The 26,248-nt window shown below is 34.2% G+C and overlaps 3 protein-coding genes across 3 annotated transcripts; 2 read left to right on the top strand and 1 right to left on the bottom strand.

The window, feature by feature from the left end:
* Positions 1–496: 496 nt before the first annotated feature.
* Positions 497–3,929, top strand: LOC120319997 (olfactory receptor 5V1-like). The gene is made up of 2 exons (XM_039369420.1): positions 497–1,391; positions 1,977–3,929. Exon 2 carries the CDS (start codon positions 2,147–2,149, stop codon positions 3,062–3,064), a length of 918 nt encoding a protein of 305 aa, XP_039225354.1. The 5' UTR covers positions 497–1,391; positions 1,977–2,146; the 3' UTR covers positions 3,065–3,929.
* Positions 3,930–10,914: 6,985 nt separating this feature from the next.
* Positions 10,915–14,586, bottom strand: LOC120319995 (olfactory receptor 5V1-like). The gene is given in 3 exon segments (XM_039369417.1): positions 10,915–11,257; positions 13,653–14,363; positions 14,365–14,586. Coding segments are annotated over 3 exon segments (996 nt in total). The 3' UTR covers positions 10,915–11,194.
* A 7,067-nt stretch (positions 14,587–21,653) lies between these two features.
* On the top strand, positions 21,654–25,310 carry LOC120319996 (olfactory receptor 1G1-like). Its single transcript, XM_039369418.1, has 2 exons — positions 21,654–21,818; positions 23,265–25,310. Exons 1-2 carry the CDS (start codon positions 21,810–21,812, stop codon positions 24,210–24,212), a joined length of 957 nt encoding a protein of 318 aa, XP_039225352.1. The 5' UTR covers positions 21,654–21,809; the 3' UTR covers positions 24,213–25,310.
* The last annotated feature ends 938 nt before the right edge of the window (positions 25,311–26,248 follow it).

The raw sequence follows: 26,248 nt of genomic DNA, 5'->3' as shown, positions 1-26,248 counted from the left end.
CTTGATGTATTCACCTCTAATCTTTTTCTTGACTTCAGTGTGCTTGATGTTGTCAGCTTGAAGGATACCCAAGTATTTGTAGTACTCTTCCTCATCCAGACTCTTAATGTTATTTTCGTGGGGCATCTTGATTCCTTCAGTTTTCACTATTTTTCCTTGTTTGATAGTAAGTGTGGCACATTTGTCCAAGCCAAACTCCATTACAGTATCTTGGCTATATATACGGACAGTGTTGAGCAGCGATTCTATTTCAGATGATGTTTTTCCATACAGCTTCAGATCATCCATGTAAAGGAGGTGGGATAGTCTGGCAGATGTTTTTGATGTTTGATAGCCATGTCCTGAGTTATTCAGTATTGTTGACAGAGGAAACAGTGCAATAACAAATAGTAATGGTGATAATGAATCTCCTTGAAATATTCCTCTCTTGATATTAACCTCTCCCAGCCTCTCACCATTGATCTGCAACTGTTGTTGTTGTTGTTGTTGTTGTTATTATTATTATTATTATTATTATTATTATTTTCAGGTAGAGGTGTAAATTGCAGGAGCATTCATATGACACTTGTTTTGCACTTCTTGAAGAGAATCCTGGAAAAGGCACATTGGGTTTAAGAAGTTGCAGACAGTTTCTATGCTGCATTCAGCTACAATTACACTGACTGATTGAACAAGATTAAAATGATAATACTAGTTCAAGCTAAAAGTGTCAGTAGTCCATTTCTAAAATGCAAGTAGTACCATGGCTTGTATTCCATACTTTACAAGAAAAAAAAAAGATACAGGGAATCATTTCTCCACTAAAATATCTAAGAAAATCTGTAGGCAACCATATACATTTAAATACAACTCTGAATATTAGCTTTAGCCTATCTTTATGCCAAATTAGCTTCTTTTCAATACAATTCCACTTGTGTTCAATTATAGATCAATTTATCCTATTACTTCATATTTGTGAAATTGTGAAAATGTATTTAAATGTACATTTAATGATGTATTTTTCAGATTGTCAAAACATACAAACTATATTTTTCTCAGAATAAAGTAAAAGCTCTTTGAAATCAAGATTAGATTCTGAATTCATGGACACATCCATGTAGTTCTGTAGGCAATAATATGGATGCAATTTGCCATAGCTTTCCCCTGGGATGCTTTTTGATTTTCTGGTCTATCCTATAGTTCCAGTAGTCTCCTAGTCAAGTAATAACCTGAATCTGCTTAGCCTATACAACATTGATCAAATGCTCCTTATTTTTAAAAACTTGTCTCTCAAAAATGACATATTGTGACATATCGTGACTTTTTCTCCATAGCCAGCAATAGGGTGGGTGCGTTTTTGGCATGACACATCTGGCCCGCAGGCCAGCAGTTTGACACCCCTGCTTTAGAAGGTAAACGTAAGAATCACAACCTTGTAATCTAATGCCAGTTAAATAGAAATATAAATTGTTAACAAAAGTGGCCTCATTTGCAGTGTGCAGCCTAGTTTTATTTTGCTGCAAAACCAGTTTGTGTTCATGAAATTAAAATTGTTCCATTAGCATAATGAGCTGTGGAGGTGGAGTGGATAGAATGCAATAATGTAGACTATTTCTGCTGACTGCCAGTTACCAGCAGTTCAGCAATTCAATTCCCACTCACTCATGGGTGACTCAGCCTTCCATGCCTCTGAGGTTGGTAAAATTAAGATCCAGATTTGGGGGGGGGGCAATATTTTGACTCTGTAAACTGCTTAGAGAGGGCTGTAAAGCACTGTGGAGCAGTATATAAGTCTAAGTGCTATTGATTCTCTCTCTCTCTCTCTCTCCCTCTCTCTCTCTCTCTCTTTCTCTCTCTCTCTCTCTCTCTCACACACACACACACACACACACCTATTTATCATCTATCTATCTCTAGCAAGCTACCTATTCAAAATAAATAGCTACAAGAGGTAGTTCATATTTTTTTTAAAAAAATCAATAAACATTTTTTTTCAGATTACCATCTCATTGAGGCAAGATGGATGAACTTACAATAGTTATAGGAGCACAGTTGGAACACATAAAGGTCAAGCTGGAAACAAAGATTCATGGACAAAAGCTAACTATGTGATTGCTAGGACTTGATGCCACATAATCAATTAATTAATGTCACTTAGAAATGTTCCATGGAAAACAAAACTGCTGTGACTGAATTTCTTCTGTTGGGATTCTCTGGTGATCCAACATTCCAAGTTTTCTTGTTCCTGGTTTTTTTATCAATCTACTTAATAACTTTAGTAGGTAATATGGTAATCATATTGGTAATAAGGACTGACCCTCAACTACACACTCCAATGTATTTCTTTCTTGTTAACTTATCTTTTATAGACATCTGCTATTCTTCTGTAACAGTTCCCAAAATGCTACAGAATCTCCTGACTACTAAAAAGACAATTACTGTCTGTGGCTGCATAGCTCAGATCTTTTTCTTTATTTTCATGGTTGGAACAGAGATCTTCTTACTTTCAGCAATGGCATATGATCGTTATGCTGCTATATGTAACCCACTGAGATACAGCACCATTATGAACCACCGCTTATGCATCCAAATGGTACTGTTTGCTTGGCTATCAGGTTTCCTGGATTCCCTTGTCAATACCCTTTTTTTAACTGACTTACACTTCTGTGGTCCCAGTAACATTACCCATTTCAGCTGTGAGTTACCTCTGCTATTGCAGCTGTCTTGCACTAGTACTTTTGCCAATGAAATGGTCATTCTTACCTTTAGCATGCCATTAGGATTTGCTGCCCTTCTTCTAATTATAGCTTCCTATGTTCATATTGTTGGTTCCATTCTCAAGATAAATTCTGCAGAAGGAAGGCAGAAGGTATTCTCTACTTGTGCTTCCCACCTCACAGTAGTTTTCCTGTTTTGTGGGACTGCTTTCATTAGATACATGAAACCTGCCTCTGGCTATTCAGACACCGTGGACAAGCTAGCATCAATCCAGTACAGTATCCTAACCCCCATGTTAAACCCCATTATATACAGTCTGAAAAACAAAGATGTAAAAAATGCTCTGAAGAAGCTTTTTAGAAAGTGACTTCAAAAAGGTCGTTGAACTTATTGAATTTTGAGATTACCTTCATGAAGAAAGAGAATGCATGAAGGCAGATTACCTTCATGAAGAAAGAGAATGCATGAAGATTGGCAACTACGATATGGCATGCCTCATTAAATTACTAACTGAAGTTGTCACTTTCTTCTACAACTTTATCCATACCCTTTAAATTACAGGATGGAGTTCAACCTGTTTGGAACAAATTGTACTCCTAGGACTTTCATCTTTTCACTTACTGTTTATGACTTCAACCAAATAATAGTGATATTCAAGCAGAGCCCATTTGATATAGAATACCATATTCATTAATACCATATGTGTAAAGACTTCATGGCTGATAGTTTAAGACACTTCATAACTCCAATTGCATTTCTTTTGGAGCTGGATGAGTCAGAGAAGGGCATTCTCGCCTAACACAAGGTTCCATTATATATATATATATAATGGAATTTTACAATCTGACCTGTTAGCAGACTTGAGCCATTATAGCTAGCATGCTAATCTGCTTGACTTATATGATTTAATACCTAACTGTATGAAAAGTTTCTGATATCTGATCCAGAATCCTGTAACAATGCATAACATGGCCATGTGCTGTACACCTGCTTATCAAAAACTGCATTGATAAAATGTTGCAGCGATATTTACAACAAACTCTTAATGAACTTTGGAAATGATGTGCAATTGTTGGGAAAGTTCCCAATTAAAAACCTAGGAAAATATTTCATTATTAATAGCGAAATGAGGATATTTGACCCTGGACTCAAAGATAATAATTGGGGTGATTTGTGACAAAAAAGGAACCGTGTAGACTTTCTATGAATAAATTATAATAATAAACAGTTAACAAAGTGCTTTGAATTTTTACTTTGCTGTTGTTGAACCTGTTAACTTTTTTTTCCACATATATAATATCTGACAGATCAATTGGGCTGCAAATAGATGTACAATTTTATAAATTTTAGACTTGCTCTGCAAGGGGAGAAGCTATAACTGTTGCAATAATTTTGTCAGTGTTCAACTAGGAGGGATAATATGTGTTTCTGTCCTTTGTTTATTTTTTATAAAATAAATACATTTTTTCAATATTTTTGTTTAGTTTTGTTTTCTCTCTGTTTTAATTTTTTTTTTCTTTTTGGATTTTGGGTTTTAATCTGTTGAATAAAATAAAATTGTATTTTTTAAAAAAATTAATTCCTTTGCTTCAGTTTCATTCCAAGTAATTGCATAATGCTTATTTTTAAAATTAATTTTAGTCTGGTGGAGACTTTTTGTTTAGTTCTCTTCATTATTATTATTATTATTATTATTATTATTATTATTATTATTATTATTATTATTATTACTTTCAATAATATCTTTGCATTTTATCTTTCTTTTTTAATCTCAGGCACTTGATTTCTTTGACTACATTCTACAGGAATCTTCATATTTGTGAAATTATGAAAATGTATTTCAGCATACATTTAATGATGTATTTTTAGATTATCAGAACATACAAACTATATTTGTTCGCAGCATAAAGTAAAAACTCTTTGGAATCAAGATTAGATTCTGAATTCATGGACATATCCATGCATTTCTGTAGGCAATAATATGGATGCAATTTGCCATAGCTTTCCCCTGGAATGCTTTTTGACTTTCTGGTCTATCCTATAGTTTCAGTGATTTCTAACAATCTCTTAGTCAAGTAAAAACAAGTCCTGAATCTGCTTAGTTTCCCAGCCTATAGAAAGTTACTCAAATGCTCCTACTTATTCTTTAAAACTTGTGTCTAAAAATGACATATCTTAATGCTACTGTGGAATATTTTTAATTGAAAATTGTGATTCAAATTGCAGAAAATGAAAAATATGATTAAGGAAAGATCTGAGTGTTTTGAAATGAAGATCTCTCTCTCTCTCTTTGTGTGTGTTTGTGTGTCTATTTCATGTATCTATCTCTATCATTTTAAAATGAATAATTATAATACATAATTCATGTTTAGAGAATCAATTGATATTTTGCCAGATTACCATCCCATTGAGCCAAGATGGATGGACTTAATTACAATGATTACATTGGTCTACAAATTTTGGGAAATTATCAATCTCCGAGATAAAATGTGTTAATTTTTACATATTTTGATTAGGTGAATTAGAAAACAGGTGATAAAAATGTTGGTTGGCTAAAGTTTTCAAGATATTTCACAATAAAGATTTATACACAGGCAAGTATATTTGCCTACAAGAGAGGGAGGTGTACAATGATCATGATGCCTCGTAACCTCTCAACAAAGTACGGTAGAACAATCTAAATGGTACCACATGGAAGTGTATAAATTTATCTTCACTTTGAGACTAAAAATTATTACCTAACTGTAATTTATTGTTCTTTTATTCCAAGGTACATTTGCCTTGGCCAGTTCTACACATCATACAGTTACATCTGATGGCTTGTAAAAGTGTTATTGCCTATTTCCAAGGAACAGTTGTGTGATATTTTTCCTTGGAAGCCAATGTGCCACAAAACTGGGTAAACAGTGCAGATAACCTCTGCTACATTTGTGGCAAGGTTACATTTGCATCTCAAAAGTGAAGTATGATGGCAGTGGTTAAAAAGGCATACCACATATATTTTGGATGCAAAATAGGGGACCAGGACAAGAGTTGGACCTCTCATTATTGTTGCATTACATGTGCAACTTATCTGCGTCATTGGCTAAACAAGAAAAAAAAAGTCGATGCCTTTTGCAGTCCCAATGGTGTGGAGGGAACCCACCAATCATTGTAGCAACTGCTCTTTTCACATGGTTCCCCCAGTTGAAAAAGGGATCTCAAGAAATAAGAAGTGGACCATGGAATATCTAAACATTCAATCTGTACTGCATCCTGTACCCCTTATGGTGAAGACTTGCCAATTCCAGATCCACCAGAATCCTCCTCCTAGACCCAGATAATGATTAAAATGATGAGCAGGATGCAGCTAATCCAGGGCATCTATGTCAATGGACCTAAACTTTAGCCCACTGAATGCTCCCCCTGAACTATATCTAATTTCAGAGTGAACTAAATGACCTGGTCAGGGATTTTGAATTGACTAAGAGTAAGGCAAAGCCACTGGCCTCCAGATTACAACAGTGGAAACTTGTTGTTTAATCTGATGTTAGAGCTTGTCAGTTTTTCATGGAAAAAGCATGAAAATGTTACATGAAAAACCAATAAATGAATGGAAGGTTATGTTATTTCCGAGGCTTTCTCCTTATAGATCAGTATTGTGGGGCTACAGTTGGAAATCCTAAAAGATCAAGTTGGAACCAAAGATTCATGGACAAAATCAGTCTATGTGATTGCTAGTACTTGGCATCAACTTGATGTCACATAATCAATGAATTAATGTCATTTAGAAATGTACTATGGAAAACAAAACTGTTGAGGCTGAATTTCTTCTCTTGGGATTCTCTTGTGATCCAACATTCCACTGGATCACCCAAAAAAACATTGTTCGTGTTTTTTTTTATCAATCTACTTTAACCTTAGTAGGAAATATGGTCATCATATTGGTAATAAGGGCTAACCCCCAACTACCATTCCAATGTATTTCTTTTTCATTAACTTATTTTTCCTTGACATCTGCTATTCTTCTGTAAGAGTTTCCAAAATGCTACAGAATCTCCTGGTTACCAAAAAGATAATCCTCTCTGTGACTACATAGTTCAAGTCTTTTTTTTATTTTTATTTTCAGAATTGGATCAGAAATCTTACTTTCAGCAATGGTGTATGATTGTTATGCTGCTATATGCAATACAGCACCATTATCAACCACTGTTTTTACATCCAAATGGTACTGTTTGTATGGCTGTCAGATTTCCTGGATGCCTATGTGAATACTCTTTTTTAAACTGACTTACACTTCTGTGGTCCCAGTAACATTATCCATTTCAGCTGTGAATTACTTCTGCTATTGCAATTATTTTGCTCTAGTACTTTTGCCAATGAAATAGTCATTTTTATCTGTAGCATGCCATTAGGGTTTGCTGCCCTTTTTGTATTTATAGCTTCCTATATTCATATTGTTGACTCCATTCTCAACATAAATTCTGCAGAATGAAGGCAGAAGGCATTTTCCACGTGTGCATCCCACCTCACAGTAGTTTTCTTATTGTGTAGGACTGCTTTCATTTGATACCCGAATCCTGCCTCTGGCTACTCAGACACCATGGACAAGCCAATGTCAATCCAGCACAGTGTCTTAACCCCTATGTTAAACCCCATTATATACAGTCTGAAAAACAAAGATGTAAAAAATGCTCTAAAGAAGCTTTATATAAAGTTACTTCAAAAAGGCCCTTGAACTTACTAAATTTTGAGATTGCTTTGATGAAGAGTTCCTTGCCTGAACAGGGTTTCCTAGATCTACTGCTTGAGCAGGGGATTAGACTAGAAGATCTTCAAAGTTTCTTCCAACTCTGTTTTTGTGTTATATTTAGCCTATCAAAGAGAAGAGTTAGGGGAGACGTGATAGCTGCCGGCCAATACTTGAAGGACTATCACAGGAAAGAGGGGGTTGATTTATTTTCTACAGCACCTGAAAGCAGGACAAGACGCAATGTGTAAAGCTTATTAAAGAAAGATCCAAGCTGGAACTAAGGAGAAATTTCCTGACAGTGAGAAGAATTAATCAGTGTAATAGCTTTCTTGTTCTGTGCAGCTGCTTATGAAATAAGGCAGTGACTAAAAGCAGTTGAATCTAGGTTAATTGTGGTCTGCTGAATATTACAGACTCTTAGCTTTTAGCTAAGCCATCTATTTAATAAAGCTTTTATTCTTAAAATTTCTTTTAATTACAATTATTATTTTATATTTACATTGTTTTATTTATCTTCATCCTTAAGCTTACTCCAATATTGGCATTGTGTAGATTAATGAATGCAATATGTATTTGAAAGAAAGTCTATATCATTAAATCCTATTCTTGTAGCTTGGGGGAAGGTGGTAGACGACAGAAAAGAATTATGACAGCAGAAATATTTGGCCTTAGTTTATTAAAATGTTTATTAAACTTTTAAGATACCTCCCTCTGCATTTTCTCTGCTTCTCTCCCCCCTTGCAAAAAAGAAAAAGAAATAGAAATCTTTTGCTGCATTGTCCTGATGTAATGTCTGAAGAAATGTATGCCATTTATTTATTTAAAGTGGATATATTTTCTCTTAGCTTTTGCCTTACAGAATTATGGAATACAAATAGTCCTTTACTTTTATTATGTAAACAGGTTTTATGGTAATAGGTCAAGGCACCTTTGTGACTGGATGTGATTTTACAATATGTTTGTGGGGTCATAAAGCAAATCACTATGATCATTGAGTGAATTCTATGGTTAAAACAGGCAAAAATACTAAAAAAAAAAAAAACCAGCAAAAACTTCACAAATCATGTTTACAGGATGCTGCAACCACTTTTAAAAATGGATTGGTTACCAAACATCTGAAAAGCTGTTATATGACCATGAAGTTGGGGGCCAACATTTTACATTAAGGTCTATCATAATTTCAAATGATTGTTAAACAATAGTAATTTATCATGTTACTTCAATTCCAAGAGCTAATTTTGAACTCTAAAGTCTCTCATGACTGCTTAGATGAAGACACAAAACTTCTAATATGTAGAAGTAGTTCAAGTAGGGACTAAGACATTCTAAAAACATTAATTGGATGACATTTTGCAGATGAAATAAAGACAAAGAAATGATTCTGTTTTATGCATGAGACTGGTCATATTACTCATACTGTATTCTATGAGCTTCATTGTAAGTATTTCTTCACCTGCTTCATCTCTTGAAACTTCTAGGAAACCCAAGGACCCACCCACATTTGGCAAGGCAGGAAGAGACTATTCAGAACAACCCTACATAGCATTCAAACCTCCTCTGTTCTGCCCCCTCCGCAAGTGCTTAACAAAGTATTCAGCAGCTCTATCCCCAAGAGTACTGGGAAATTCCCAAACACATTGTAAAAATATTCCAGATCCACCAAAATCCTGGGGCAGGCCATTTAAACTGACCCATCCTTCCTATGGAGGCTGGTGGCTACAATTCACCCCATAGTCATGAAGAAAATATCTAAGCATGACAAATGATTGATGGGAACATCTCATTACTCAGAATGTGTCTACTCTGCTTGAAGGTTAAATACTAAATTAATGTGCAGTCAGCTATGTGGGTTGGGTTAACCTTTCCAGGATTTTATACTTCTTGCCAGTCCACAGTGATTCTCTTTCCTTTATATAATAATAACTTAATAATAATATACTAAACTTGTATATGCACCTGTTAATTAGGTTTTGTTTGCTTTAATTCTGAGCAAAATGTATCATATTCTATTTAAAAATAAACTGATATTAATATTTGGGACTGGGATAATATTATATTCTATAATATATATTCTATATATAATATTCTAGCCAAAATGGATTTCTAAAAGTCATTATTTTTCCTTAGAAATACCTGTTGCCATTTTAATCTCCGCTGATGATGAATATTCAATTCATGCCTGATGTGGGCATGAGTATTATGCTAAAATACCATTTTAGTATTACAAAGAACAGGGAACATTTTGGTTCTGTATGTCACTGAATCCATTTTAATGTCTAAATAAGCTATACAAAGGAGCATTTTATTTATTTATTTATTTTATAAAAGTTTCATTATTTTTTTAAAATTACAGTCTTTAGTGCTTAGTAAACAACATGTTGTTTGGCTTCAAATATTTAACATTAACTTTTTTAATGTAAATCTGTTCAATACTACACAATCCAGTATTTTTTCCCTGATCCTCTTTTCTTCTCCATTTACACCATTACAATTTTTGCTACTGTTAATATATACAAAGTTAGATATAAGCATCTTCATTGTATTTTACTAATATCATACAAATAACAATGATATCAATTCATAAGTCAATAATGTCAATTCATTAATCAATATCCTGTTTTTCATACTCTTGTTAAAGTTTGATTTCCCATCAATATTTGAAATATCTTTATTAATTATGATTTCCTCAATATTAATTACATTTATATAGCTGAAAGTTTTATTCAAATCAATTCTTCTCTTATCCTCATATTTCCCATATCAAAAAAAGAAAAAATGCTATCTTAATTCTAAATCATATCTTTCAATGTAAAAGTCTAATTATATCTAAAAATCTTCCATTCTTTTAGTCTTATTCAAAAAAGTATTTAAACATATAATGCCCCCTTGAGAAGGTCAAGTCTTCTGTTTTTTAAATCTGTATGTATCCTTTTTAATCCAATATATTCCAAAGTATAGATTCAGTTCTGAAGACAATATTTTATAGTAATCCCTTGTCTCAAGTATTCCAAAAATTGTCAATCAGGCAAGGTTGTAATCCACAATATAAACTGTTCAAAATGTTCAACCTCTTTGAAAACAGCTCAAAGGTCTCCCAGCCAGGCATAGTCCAAGGTCATTTTTTTCTCCCAGTAGCTCTTGAAGTTAAAAGTCCAAGCTCAGTAGGTATTTATAATCCAAGAAGGTCAGGATGATAAATATGTCAAAATATTTTCCTTTATTGCTAGCTGTTTTCCAAGGGTAGGAATCACCAAGCAAAGCAAATTATAGTACTATACACAAATCCACCACTAAATATCATTCAAAGTCCATTTTCCACTCTTAAAACAAAAGATTGATTTCTTATATTTCGCCTCAATGTTTTTTTTTCTTTTTTCAAAGAGAAAATCTTAACAGTTATCTCAGTTCTCAAATTTATCAAAACTGTAGCTTTATATTACTTCCACTTCAATATTGTATGTTTCTGTCCCCCATAAAATTAAAATGCCACTTCTGTTTACATTCAGAGGTTTTTCACTTCTTGGGAACCTTTCCCAGGAAATTCAGTTGTAAAATAGTAAAAAAAGGATCAATATTCTCAATCAGTTCCAGACATGCTGTTTATGATGTATTAAGTAGTGGTCAGCAGCTAATGGCCAGTTACAAAAATGTAGCCGGTCTTTCCCCTGCTGGTTTAGAGGGATTTCCTTGGATCAAACCAAAAGACCACCATCTTTCTGTGATCGACAAGGCACCCCTCCTCTTCATCACTTCTTCGGGGTGATTTTATGATTCTTTTAGGACCCCTAGAAGAGCAAAATGTGTGTCCCATCCAGCCATGACACAAACCTGAAGACAAAAGAGCATTTTAGGTATACATTTCTGAATGTACAATATAGTATCAACTTTGAAAAAAAAAATATAAGATTTGCATGAGCAGATATTTATTTAGACCAATTTACTCAACCCTGGCTGTCTTTAATCTGTTCATGACATAGCACTTTACTAAATCATTATTTGAATGTCTTTCCTCAGAATTTATACTAATTTCTAAGGAGTTAGTATGTCTTGGCCTTAACTACTTTAATATAATCTTAACTATATATACCACTTGATTGTCAGGACTAAAGATAATAAGGGGAAAAAATGCTCTCATGATACTTAGGATAAAATTCTAATTTTATAATTCTGAATATTACATTTATTTATCTCCACCCAAGTATGATTCAAATATCCAAATCTAAAATAATTTATCCCAGATGCAGATTCAAGAACTAATAATTGGTCATGGGGAAGCTTATAAAGCAGAATTCTCTATCTTCTGTCATAGTTTCAATTTTTTTAAAAAAAAATATATTGAAAGGCCATATTTTCTAGAGTCCTGATCACTAGTAGGCAATATCAAATACACAGAGTACATTCCTTACAAGTTTTTATACATGTACAGTTAAATGAATTATTCAATTATAGATGTATAAATCAAATGTATAGAAACATCACTAATCTTATTTAAATATGGTTGTATCTGATTTGGTTAGGACAATAACTGGCAACAAAGCAAGTGCATTCTTGGCAATCTAAATGCTTTATTCTCCTTTATTTTCCTTCTTCTTTACTTTGTTTTGCACTGACTTACAATAAAAACAAGGTCATAGATCCCTAACAAAATATGTTGTGCTGAAAATCAGGACCCAAATTAAAAAAAAAAATATTCTAAGTAAAGTTGTGCCACAAAAGAACTGTACACATACCAAAAGAAAGGTTACCTGGAAAGCCTTATTATAGTAATTTTATGTTTCAGTCTAGTATCCCCTACAATGATGTGAAAAACTAAAGTCATAAAAAGTACTTAAAGATTAAATCAAGCAGAGAAATAAACATCTAAATCAGTGGTTCTCAACCTTCCTAATGCCACGACCCTCAACCATTTGGTCATAAGTCGAGGACTACCTGTATTTCCCTGCGGGCGGGGCAGGAGGAGGCACGCACGCTCCGCTTCCTCTCCTGAAGCTGGAGCGCACGCTGTGCAGGCCGAGGGTGCACGCAGGTTGTCGCCCAGCAACCGCCTCGGCCCGGGAGTGCCGCACATGCATGGTGCTGGCCCCTGCGCCGGCCGAGGTGTAGCTGGCAAGCGGCAGCAACAGCACAGGCTGATCACTGGCTGGGCCACCAGCTGGCCCAGCCCAAGGGAGGTAAGGAACCCACCTCCCACCCCTGGCTCTCTTTTACTTACATTTAGTAGTTGCTCAGCAGGGAGGGGTGGAAACACCCAGAAAGCTCGCCTTAGCTGCAGACAACTTGCAGCACCATTTGCAGACTGGGACTTTTGGCGGGCTCAGCAGGGCAGAGACAGCCTGGACAATTCCTATTGGCTTTTGAAAGCCAATAGAATTAGACTCTATTTAAGAGAGTCTATTCTATTGGCTTTCGAACGCCAATAGATTCTATTGGCTTTCGAACGCCAATAGAATAGAGTCTCTTGAATAGAGTCTATTCTATTGGCTTTCAAAAGCCAATAGAATAAGAGGGAGTAGCACAGTTAAGGAAAAGGAGAAAAAAATGGCGGACTGCGTTGTTTGGTGACCCCGTGAAATGGTCGTTTGACCCCAAATGGGGTCGCGACCCACAGATTGAGAACCGCTGATCTAAATTAATATATCAATGGCTTCTTAACTACTACTAAAGTGGAAATATAAGATTAGTTAGACTTAATGGTGGGTAAGGGGGCAAATGTTTACAATATTTTTGAATATTATTTTATCTCATGTTTTTGTATTACCTTATAGGCAAGCATTGTAATAATTGTAAATACAAATATTTATATATGTTATTCTCTAAAATGAAGCAACAATACATTGTTCTAATATACTTACTAATGATTTAAATGGATCAAGCTTGGATTCAACTAAATTTTGATTGACAAACAATCTTGGTTATTACTTATCAATGGAAAAAAGGAAAAATCCATGTGTACTATCTGGAGCCTCCTGCTATACAAGGAAGATAATTACTGATGAACTAAGAATAAGCATTTGAATTCCAAAAACGTACATCAAACAAGACTCTTAATTAGAATTGACATTTAAAATAACAGCATGCATTAACAATTAAAAAAAGATAATATAGATACACAGAGCATTTGCTAGTCACTTTGATCCATGGTGATAGACAGGATGAACTCTAAATTTTCCAGAAATAAATAAAATATTAATTTACAATTCTGCTTTCATCTCAAATGTAATACTTTCAGAAATATCTTTTTCAGGCAATTTTTAATATCCTTGTTTCTTAATGTATAGATTAAAGGATTTAGCATGGGAGTGACAATGCTATAAAGGACAGAAATGAGTCGATCTTTCTCCAATGCATAAGTTGATATTGGTCGGACATAGGTGAAAATGGCACTTCCATAATATAAGATAACAATAGTCAGGTGTGAGGTGCAGGTGGAAAAAGCTTTGATCCTCCTTTCATTGGATTGTATCTTCATGATTGTGGAGATGATATAAATGTAAGATAGGACAATGCAGACAAATGGAATCCATCCTATAAATACCCCAGCGACAAGCAAGATGATTTCATTTAAACCTGTGTCTCCACATGAAAGCAATAGAAGTGGTGGAATATCACAAAAAAAATAATTGATCTCATTAGCTCCACAGAATGAGAGATGGAATGTAAAGTAAGTATGAAGAGCTGAATTAAGAAAACCACCTACCCAGCAGGCACCAGCTAACTGCACACAAAATGGCCTCTTCATAATTAAAGTATACTTTAAAGGGTGGCAGATGGCTGCAAAGCGATCATAGGCCATTGCAGCTAGAAGGATGCATTCAGTTCCCACAAGGGAGACAAAAAAATAGAGCTGAGTTACACATCCAGCATGAGTGATACTCTTCTTCTGTGCCATGAGATGCACAAGTATCTGAGGGACTGTTATCTGTTATACCACCATCTGTGGTGGTATAACAGATATCCAGAAAAGAGAGATTTCCTAGGAAGAAGTACATGGGAGTATGAAATCGTGGATCCAGACAAACAATAGTGAGAATGGAGATGTTCCCTAACAGAATACAAATGTATGTAGCAAGAATGATAAAGAAGAGTAGCAGCTGCAACTCTTGAAGACCAGAGAAGCCCAATATGAGGAATTCATTCGGAACAGTTTCATTTATCATTGTTTCACAATTTGCTTATTTCTGCTCTATAATGAAATAAGAAAGACAACAGTGTTATGATGCCAAATGCTTTTTTGTTTTGTTTTATTTTTTCTAAGGCATACTCATTGGAAGACAAGAAACATTGCCAAGGCCAAATAGCTTCTACCACATAACCAGAAGATAAATCTGAAAAATGCTCAACATCACACACCTGAAGAATAACTTTTTCTTTGCTTATTGGATATTAGTGGAAAGTGTAATCTAGCCTCTCATATTTACTGACTGTGACAAAAAATGCTAGCTTTATTCTGCATTATGAAAAGTGAATATGTTTGCTTCCTTGTTTAGACAGCAGAGAGAGGAAACTATTTTACACATCTAGTCCACACATTGCAGTGTATTGAATTACCAAAGTTATCCTGTATCAAAAAATAACCCACCACACTTTTTTGTCCCTTGGTTCTGCTTCTTTTGCATGCTCACCAATTTCATACAAGAAAAACTATAAATGCAAAACACAACTTTTTTTTTCCTTAGTCAACTTATCATGAGGTCTGATTCTAACTAGAGTTGAGAGGGAGTGATCTGCTTCTCTGCCTAAGACAAGTTTAGAACTTGGGTCTCCTCAATCCTAGTTTAGCATCTTAATCTTTATGCCTTATTGGTTGTTGCTAAATAAAAAATAATGAAACCATTTTATTATTTATTCCCAGATACTCTAATAAACATCTATTGAAATGCTCCTGAAGTACAGTTATGCAAATATTCAATTTATTTTAGCTTATGGTAATAATATTGTGGACACTTTCAAAATCATCATCAATAGTTTTATATTTCTCCAAATTATATTTGCACAGTGTATATCTATCTATCTATCTATCTATCTATCTATCTATCTATCTATCTATCTATCTATCTATCTATCTATCTAATATTATTTAAAATAAAATGCATCTATTATTATTATTATTAAAAATGTGTCATCACCATTGTTAATAATTATCATTATTATTTTAACAAGTACACAGATACACTTAAAAAGACATTTAGCATTATATATCTATATCTACCTATATATCCAGAAATAATTTAATCTGAAGTAACAACAGAGCTACAATCAATCAAAAATAAGTCTGTGACCCTTTGACTTTTGACTGAAATATATGACCCAAAATGATAACATAAAGGATGTTACAGAAGAAATATCAATTTACCATCAAATTAAAATATCAAAGGAAAATTAGAGTAACTCAATAGCAAGCACACACATAAGCAAACACAAACAAAACATACCTCAGCAGTGTGTGGCTAAAACTTTGCATACCTTCTTCACCTAATGTACAGCTTAGAGATGCCCTGGTATTCATATCTGCATTAGTGTCTTTTACAATGATGCAGGCACAGTTTGCTTTTTACCACTAAGCAACAATTTGTAAATTAAATAAAATAAGGATGATGATAATTTTTTTAAAGCATGGAATTAGATGATGAACCTGTGAAAAGGGTAACAAGTGTCCTAATTAAATTATACTGTATCTTTTTCCACAAAAAAGCCTGACTTAAAAATCTCAAATCTATTTTCCTGAACAAATTGCAGAAACAGATTTTATTTTAATCTACTATTTCCAACAAGCATGACCCTAAATTCCAATACATTTATTGGAAGGGAACAACCATTACCTGCTCACACTATCTACTGGTATACCAGACAGTGAAGAGATAGTAATACTGTAGAATTAAAGTAATGATCTTATTATCATTCTGACAGAAATGCGGACATAAAAATGAGATTATTTCAGCTAAATTAATTCATGCTTACCTTTCGTACTCCAGTGCGTATATTGATATAATTGATCAATTCTATAGAAAATTTTCCATTTATTTACTGTTGAAACTCACAAGCACTAACCTGGATTAAAACCCAAGAGGCAAAATTAAAATAAATGATTAGTAAATATGTGTAATATTGTATAGTTCCATCTCAAACCAAAATTATTAATGACCATACCAAAGATGTTTTTCAAAACATTTATGAATTTAGTACATTTATTAAATTCATTCTAACTTCATTTCTATAAGCTAAGGACAATGAAAAGTTTAAAATAATGTACTTTAAGAATGGACTCATGATCAACTTTGTTATCTATCTTTTCCAGTAAATCTTGGGGGAAGAATTTACTAAGTTCAATTTCTTTTACCAAACAACAAAACATTAGTAATACTTATCAATATGCACTCTGCGTCTGTTGTCTGTATTATAGACAACAGTGAGTTTGGCTGTATAGAATTGCTACTCTTTATTATGACTATATAAACAACAATGTGAAATTCCAGTTTGTACACAGTCAGCTTGATAATTTAAACTGATTTGAAATTGTGATACACCTATTGAATCCTAATGATCTAGGATAGGCAGATATTGTTTTATTATTGGTAGATGTGATGGTTGCACACTCAGCAAGATGTTTATTATTTGTTGTCAACAATGTGAAATCACAGCTGACAGTTCTTTACCTAGTGCTGGCCTTCATACTGTATTTAGCAAGTTCTTCCCAAGAACAAGATATTGTATTGTATTGTATTAGCAGAATATATGTGCAGAGCCAAGCAGTGGAAATTCTGTATATGTGCAGATTTTCTAAGTGCTGTCTAAGACTTTTTTGGTATTACATCTAGTAGACTAATAACCACTGGAAATACCACAGCCAGTTTTTGCTTTAATCTCTTGCCTTGCTTTGTCTTTATCATAATTTATTGCCTGTGAAATATTTGGATTCACATTTTTTCCTTGCCCCATGAGAAATAGCAGAAGAAGGAGGAGTCTAAGGAATACAGGATGGCAATAATACAGTTATTTTTAGAGGAAAATCTTCCTACTGGGTAAACATAGTCATCAATGTCAGCCATTCAGTCATGTAAAACCATCAACCACTCTGTGGATCAGCACTCTCCATGCCTCTCTGTCTCGCACTACCTCCTTCAGATTGTCCATGGTAATAGAGTAATAATGCAGTATAGGGAAATTGGGTCCACATAATCCTATGGATCCAAATACTAATCCCCTTTAAGATAAGAAATATTGTAAAGAGTCTGCATAGAGTAAGTAAAATCAATTAGAGATTACCTAAGAAAAAGAAACAAAAATGGGTAAAATTAAGATTTTCTAGTACTAGTTTACAGCAACTGATTGATCAATTATATGTCATCAAATCAGTGTCAGCTCCCAGAAACCACATAGATTTCTCCAGGTGAGACTGTCTCCAACAGTGTCCTTCAGATCTTCCAACTTTGTACTCATCACTACTTTAATTGAGTCCATCATGCTCTTCTATTTTCTTCTATTTTTCCCAGCTTTATAGACTACTCAAGAAATGTCTTTGTGGAATGTATTTAAAATATGTTGATTTGTTCAATGATCCACATATTTGTTTCCTAGGCCACCTATGGTATTCTTCTCAAATACCAGAGTTTAAAAATATCTATACTCTTTATATTCAGATATCATACGGGAATATTATGGCTTGCATAATTCTGATCTTTGTAGGAATAAGCAATCATAGTACCTTGAGAGTAGTGGCCAACTGAGCCAAGAAGTTCTTTTAAAGATTCAGAGACCCTACGATACTGGCTACATGGCTGTCAGGTTTCTTGGATTCCTGTATTAATACTCTTTTTCTAACTGGACTAAACTTCTGTGGTCCTAGTAACATTAACCATTTCAGTTGTGAGTTACCTTTGCTATTACAGCTGTCTTGCACTAGTACTTTTCCCAATGAATGGTCATTTTGTCTTTAGCATAGCACTAGAATTAGCTGGCCTTCTTTTAATTATAACTTCCTATGTTCATATTTTTGGCTCCATTCTCAAGATAAATTCTGCAGAAGGAAAGCAGAAGGCATTCTTTACATGTGCTTCTCATCTCCTGGTGGTCCCCTTGGTTTGTGGGACTGCAATCATCTGATATATGACATCTGCCTCTGACACCTCTGGCTACTCAGACACAATGGACAAGTTTGTGTCAATCCAGCACAGTGTTCTCAGCCCCATGTTTAACCTCATTACATACAGCCTGAAAAATAAAGATGTGAAGAAAGCTATTAAAATGTGTTTAGAAACTGATTTTAAGTAGGGTTTGCAACAAGTGAATTTTTATATAACCTTGATGAATGAAATAGATAATTGTATATTTAATGCCTATTGTTTGAGCTCTCTATATTTAATATTTTGAGATTCTGGATACCTTTTCCTGCATATAGGATTTTACAATGTTCTGCTGGGGTACTGTTTAAAGGAATGTGTGCTCATTTGTGGAGCTAGGACCTATGGTAACTTACCTTCTCTTACAGAACGCTATTAGCTATGCATTAACTTCTTCCATTGAGATAAAGGATTTATATATACATTCCTTTCTGTCCTATGGGTATGACAAAAGAAAAATGTCATACCCATAAAACAAGATTGAAATGTTTTCTGTATTGGTTTAATATCTCTGCACTTCTTTTACTGTTTCTTTTTTGATATGCTAAGATGAAAAATCAATAAAGTTTGTTGTTTTAAGTTTGAGAGGTTTTTCTTATTTTGCTTGAGAAAAATTATCAATTAGAATGATGATACTTTTCCTCAAACTTTAAAATCAGTATATTTAGGCTTTTGTTTTCCCCCAAAACAAATAGTTTTATTAAATTCACTGTATCTTACATCTCACCTGTTGGAGAAATAGAATATTAGATATATATTACATATTCAGAATATATGCAGTATGTACTTTTGATTCGATCTTATATTTTAGAAGAACTCTCTATCAAATCTTTATGACCGTGGTCAAGGCCAGTTTAGAACTTGGTGTGCATCTATGGAGATTCTCAGTCATCCAGGTCATGGTTGTCCCAAAGGTACTTTTTTGAAAGGCAACTGGAGTTTCTTTGTTTTTCCTTGAAGACATTTTGCTTATCATTCAAGAAGTTCTTCAGTTTGAACTGAAGAAATTTCTTAGATGAGAAGCTAAACTTCTTCAAGGAAAAACAAAGGAAGTCCAGTTAATTTTGAAAAAGCAACTCTGGAACAATTCAGCATGTAATTCAATATTACCTGAACAGAGTTGCTTCTTGTATTCCCTTAATGTCAAATCTAGTTGAAATTAACAAATCTTCAGTTCCTGTGACTATATAGGAAAGGAGAGCTACATCTATCTGTCGTAGTTCAGAATCACAAAGTGTCCTGCAGCTTCTTTTTTCAGCTAAAAAATCTTACTAATAGGCATAGGATTTTGTGATCCATAGATCACTTCATGAGAAGCATCTATGCATAAACTCACAAAAGCTTTCACTTTCAAATAAAATCTGTCAGAAATGATTCTTGTTATAGAGACCAACTCGCTGCAGCCAACTCACCATGAAACAACTCACCATGGCCAACTTGCCACATTCAATTTGCCATGGCCAATTTGCTGCAGCCAACTTGCTATGGGACAACTTACCATGGCCAACTTGCCATGTTCAACTTTCCACCACTAACTCATTGCAGCCAACTCACCATGGGTCAATTCCCCTCATTACAGAATGAATAAATTATTACACTAAAATATGTTTTATTATATTAAGAGAAAGGAAATTGATAGTGGGACTTTTTACTCAGCTGGAATAAAACCAAGAAAAAACTCATTATCTACCCAAATAGATGTTTCTTGAATACTGTTCTGGTGCCGTTAAATATTGTAGTTCATTTTCTTCTTGCCCATTTTCTGTGTACCATTTTTTATGGTTGGGTTTTGTTTGCTGTTGTTTTGAAGTGCTTTACCAAATTCAAAAAGCTCCTTGGAGAATAAGGCAGTCTTTGTAAAAGGGTAGCACATGGGATATAAAAAACATAAACAGATAGAAGGCCTCCACATTGAGCCAAATCAGTTGAACATAGATAATGTATTCTGGTTTCAAATTAATTCACCAAATTTCTTTAGTTTAGTTTATCTGAAGAGTCATATCATCATAATTTGAGACTTTTAGTGATGGCACCTGCTATTATTTCTGCACCCTAATCAATAAATAGTAAGCATCATATAAGAATTTCTATATTCTATTACAATAGACCAGTGGTGGCAAACCTATGGCGCGCGTGCCAGAGGTGGCACTTAGAGCCCTCTCGGTGGGCACACACACCATGCCCCGGAGATGGCAACCATTCCTTTTCAATCCACCACCCACTTACTTGCTGAGGTCCCACATAGCCGGATACATCCCAGCACAGCTGGTTTCCCTTCCCCCATCCCATTCCTCCTGGCCTCGCATGCTCTCCTTTTCCTACTGCATAGCCACCTCAGCTGTCAGCTGGCCATCCAGCTCAGAGGCAGCTTCTCTGAACTGCTGGCGGGCTGTGCCAGTCGAGGGGCTGGCAGGTTGTGGCTGCTGATGGACACTGTTGGCCCCCCATGCCCTCACTGGCATCTGTGTGGGGGGCAATGGTGTCAGGCAGCAGCTGCCCCAGCCCCTTCCTCACCTTGCCCTGCAACAATGGCACCCTCGCCTGCCTCGCCTTCCCTCACCCTGCAGGAAAAGCATCCTTTCCACTGCCCCTGGATCTCCCCCAACCCTGCTGGCCCCCACAGGCATCCCTCCCCACAAGTATCATTGAGGTGACCATGCCCACCTTGGCCACACCCATTCTGTCTGCCATGATCACCACAGCCATGCTCACCCAATGGGCCATGCCCATCCAGCACCCGGTGCTAAATAAGTGGGTTTTGGGTTGCAGTTTGGGCACTCAATCTCTAAAAGTTTTGCCATCACTGCAATAGACAATCCTTTCTAAGCACCAGAAATGTCCTTAGCTACACTATTCCAACTGAAAATCTAATCCTGAATGTATTTATGTGGATAGGAGCCAGCATAGCAAATCAAGAAGACACAACATGAAAATAATTCAGAGTTTTAGTTAGTTGATTAGTTACTTTACTGCATACTAAAGGGATAAGCAATTATATGAAAATTTTAATGTCATTTTCCTCTTGGGACATTATAATGCCCGCAAAACATTTATTACTCACTGCAAAGTGAGAGTGCATATTACAATTTCTTCTAGCAGAAAATATATACTATTAAATCTATTTAATAAGGATAATTTGGATTGGAGACACAATTTAGGATTTTTTCCCTAAAGCTAGGCTGAACAAATTTTATACTGCGTACTTTAACTTCATTTTCTACAACTGATTATTCTGAAATGATTGCAGCTTGTCCGGTAGATAAATGGAAAAGGTATGTGTTTTGAATATTATTTTAATGCTTACATTTCAAATATATTATATGTACTTAAACTTATTTTAATTCTCAATTTAAATATCAGTTTCATCTTTCCATTATAGTTTAAAGATATATGAATAATGAACATAGAAAGTTATTTCTATGATTAAATTTATTCTTAGGATATACAGTATAACCAAACTAATACAACATGAAATTGAATTAGACTTAACTGGATAAAAGTTGTGGAGTCTTTAATACCACAAATCAACTGTTTTATAAAACTGAAGTGGAAAAAGAAATTATGATTCATTCTTTTCCCTTGTCCCATGCAACACAATATACAATAAACGAAGGCAAGATAAGTGAAATAAAAAGATTTGATATGAGACTGAATTAGAATTAATTTAACAGGACTGAGAAAAAGAAAAACATATTAGCAGCAGAACTATTATATATGTTCAGTGTAATGAATTTGTACCATTCTAAATTAAGTACTTTGCAAAATAATGCAATTATAAGTGAAAGGAGAGACATAAAGACTGAACAAGTGATGAATGCTATTATTTTGAAGAATTGGGTCTGGTTCAGCATCAGCTATATGTTATTATAACACATTATTTCTTATATTATCATTATTTTCACTAAAAATAGCATTGTATAACTATCGATATTGCAAATAGCCATGATACCATAAGGCAGATGCCAACAGCAATTCTTCCTCGACTGCAAAATTGTTGGATTCTGCTCATAGAACTGATATCACATAATAGTCATGGCTGATCTTGCAAAACATAGTAACCCAGAACATCTCAACCTGACTTAACATGCTCCTTCATCACCAAGTTTAAAAGCAAAAATTCAGTTTTCTTGCATTTCTCAAAATCCCTAAATCAAATAAATAGAATATTCAGAATATGGTTTGAGAGCAGATTAAATGCTCTGTTTTTATTCCATGTCTCAGATATTTTTAAAAAACTGAACTGAAAATGAAGCGCTGACAAGAGCACAGCAACTATTGCAAAGTTATATTACCCTGAGGACATTTGGCTCTATTTCTATATGGAACTCAGTTACAAAGATGTAGAAGCTGCTGAAAACAGTATAGTATACATTCTAACAGTCCATTGTTTCAGAATCCTGGATATATTCCTAAATTTATCTTGTTGTAGAAGATTAGAGTACATAAAATAGAAAACCATGCTTTGATGGGAATCTTCACCAAATATTCTTCTAGTAAGATAAATAAAGTTCAAAAGCATGTACAAGGAAGTCAAAAGGAATTCAAAGTCTGTCAATCTACTTGAGGGGCAATTGTGTGGCTACTTTCTTAATAGTGTAAGCAACTATTCATTTCTATTTCAAGAGTACTGGAAACTTTACAAAATAATTCTGGAAACAACTTTTGGCATCATTTATCTTTAATGCATTTTCTCATCTTTTTTTTTTATTCCTATGCAGAGAAAAGAATCATCGAACACAACCAGAGTAACGGAATTCCTACTACTGAATTTCTCTGATATTCATGAACTGCAGATGTTACTTTTTGGATTCTTTCTACTGATCTATTTGATAGCCTTGATTGAGAACCTTCTCCTTATCACCATTGTAGTACTGGACTGCCAGCTTCACAAACCTATGTACATTTTTCTAGCCAACTTATCCATCCTTGATATTTGCTTCATTTCTATCACGGTTCCTAAATCCATGAATATCTCTTTAACACAGATCAGATCTATTTCTTTCTCTGGATGTATGGTTCAAATCTTTTTGGGACTTACATTTGCAGTAGTAGAATTCACACTTCTTGCTGTCATGGCATATGACCGCTATATTGCCATATGCTATCCACTCCATTATCAATTGCTAATGAGCAAAATAAAGTGCTTCTGTATGATAGCTGTCTGTTGGGTGAGCAGCATTATTTATTCAACATTGCACACTCTAAATATCATTTTCTTACCCTTTTGTGGGCCAAATAACATAGATCAGATATTCTGTGAAATCACTCATACTCTGAAACTTGTTTGTGCTGACACATATGGCAATGAAATGGCAGTTTTTATGTGCGGCATTATTTTTGGTATAATTTTCTCATCTTCAGTTATTGCATCTTATGTTCGTATCTTTTTGACTATCAAAAAAATCCCTTCTTCCCAAGGAAAGCACAAAGCCTTCTCCACATGTTTTCCCCACCTTGCTGTTTTTTCCTTGTTTATGAGTACTGGGATATTAACATACTTGAGAAAAAGCTCAGAATCATCCATCACAGAAATCCTTGCATCTTTGTTGTATTCTATTGTGTCACCAATAGCCAATCCACTCATTTACAGTTTGAGAAACAAGGAGATCAAAGCAGCACTTGAAAAACTGATTAACAAAATCTTCTATTATAGGAAGATATTTTAAATAAAGTCAAGAGAAACAATTTTGGAAACATAATTTCAAGAATTTGAATTTCCTTGGGATAAGTTAAATCAGTTAAATTTCCTTAGGACAAGTTAAATCAGTTTTCATGTACCTATTTGTGTGTGTGTGTGTGTGTGTGTGTGTGTGTGTGTGTGTGTGTATTTTAAATAGGATTCTTAATTACTATGTTTTTTTAAATTTAAAACCTTAAAGAAAAAAAGCTTCATCTGAATCACAGAATTGATCAAGTGCATGCAATATTTTGCTGTAGGTTTTTTCCTCCTAATAATTATTTTATTTCATTATAAGATGCAAATACTTAATTACAGATACAGGTATTAGCTGAATAAAGTGATACTTATACAATATAAACTAGAAATTTGTCAGAACTATGGTATTTTATGTAAGATGAACCTTCCCAAAAATTATATCAATGTTGATTTCTAAAATATCAAAAAATAAGATTGCTTGAACTGTGCAATTAAAGATGAATATTGCATCGATAGATAATTACAAAATTAATTATTTTATAATATAAAAAAGGTTTTTATCTTGCATTTCATGCTTAATACTAAGGTTAAGAGAAATGGATGAAAAAATGGGAGAGAGAGAGAGAGAAGGAGGGAGAGAGAGAGAGAGAGAGAGAGAGAGAGAGAGAGAGAGAGAGAGAGAGAGAGAGAGAGAGATGGAGGGAAAGAGAAATGATGGCTATTTAATTTCTAACTTCCCTCTTCTTTATACTTTGAACAATTTGTAATAGTTGTTATTAGTATTTATAGTTTCTATAATCTCTTAGAAATCATACTATAAGTACTTATATTTGCCTTGTGTTGCCTTTTGCATATTTTTGCCTGAATTTGTTTAAATGACTGTTGTGGATGATATGGTGCTAGTTTTGCCTTTGCTGCATACGCCTCAAATTTACTTTCCCAATCAGATATTTTCAGTGCTGTATTTTTCTTCTAATGTTGAACAATATTTATTCTCACGGCTGTGTTTTACACACACACACACACACACACACACACACGCCTGAAAACAGAACAAGAAGCAACAGATGGAAACTAATCAAGGAAAGAAGCAACCTAGAACTAAGGAGAAACTTCCTGACAGTTAGAACAATTAACCAGTGGAACAACCTGCCTCCAGAGGTGGTGAATGCTCCAACACTGCAAGTTTTTAAGAAGATACTGGACAGCCATTTGTCTGAAATGGTATAGGGTTTCCTGCCTGAGCAGGGGGTTGGACTAGATGACTTCCAAGGGCCCTTCCAACTTTATTATTATTATTATTATTATTATTATTATTATTATTATTATTATTATTATTATTATTATTATCATCATCATCATCATCATCATTAGATATAATCTCATGATGCTTATATCTAATAAAACACTTGTGATTTCATCTCAAATTTCATTTCTAAGATTGTTTAGATGGTACTGTATATATATTCTTCCAATATTTCCAATATTTCTATATGTCCATTATGTATGGAAAATATGTTCCTTCTTTTTTTTCTGATATATCCAATAGTTATTACTATATGATTTGTCTAACTTGGAAATTATTGATGGAATTGTATGCCATATGTAAAACATTTTATACCAAAATTCATTTAGAGTGAAATTTTATGGATTTGGTCCATGGTTCTTCATATTGTGCTATCACAGTTGGTATAGAGTTTTGCATCTGTTTTATTATGCATTTTTAATTTTTTTCTATCTCCATATCATATGTGAGTTAGAATTTATATACGTGTCCTAACAGATGGTGTTGATTTTACATAAGCATTTTTTCCTAGTGTATCTGTCTCATTCTTGATATCAGATTTTATCCTTCCAGCAATTTGTAACTGTATCCGCTTTCCCTCAATAATTCTTGCTGGGCCAAAAATTTGTGACGTCAGAGTGAAACACATCTGCACAAGTAATTATATTTTTCTTACTATGGTCAAGAAACATAGAAGGTATTTGAAAGAGAAGATAATGGTGAAATTGTTGATTTATCCACTCTTTTAATTGTAAGACAAT

This window comes from Crotalus tigris, unplaced genomic scaffold, assembly GCF_016545835.1.
Source record: "Crotalus tigris isolate CLP2741 ecotype Arizona unplaced genomic scaffold, ASM1654583v1 scf7180000021055.717220, whole genome shotgun sequence".
Classification (NCBI taxonomy): Eukaryota; Metazoa; Chordata; class Lepidosauria; order Squamata; family Viperidae; genus Crotalus; species Crotalus tigris.
The sequence above is the reverse complement of the archived record's forward strand: the minus strand, read 5'-3'. Positions and strand labels throughout refer to the sequence as shown.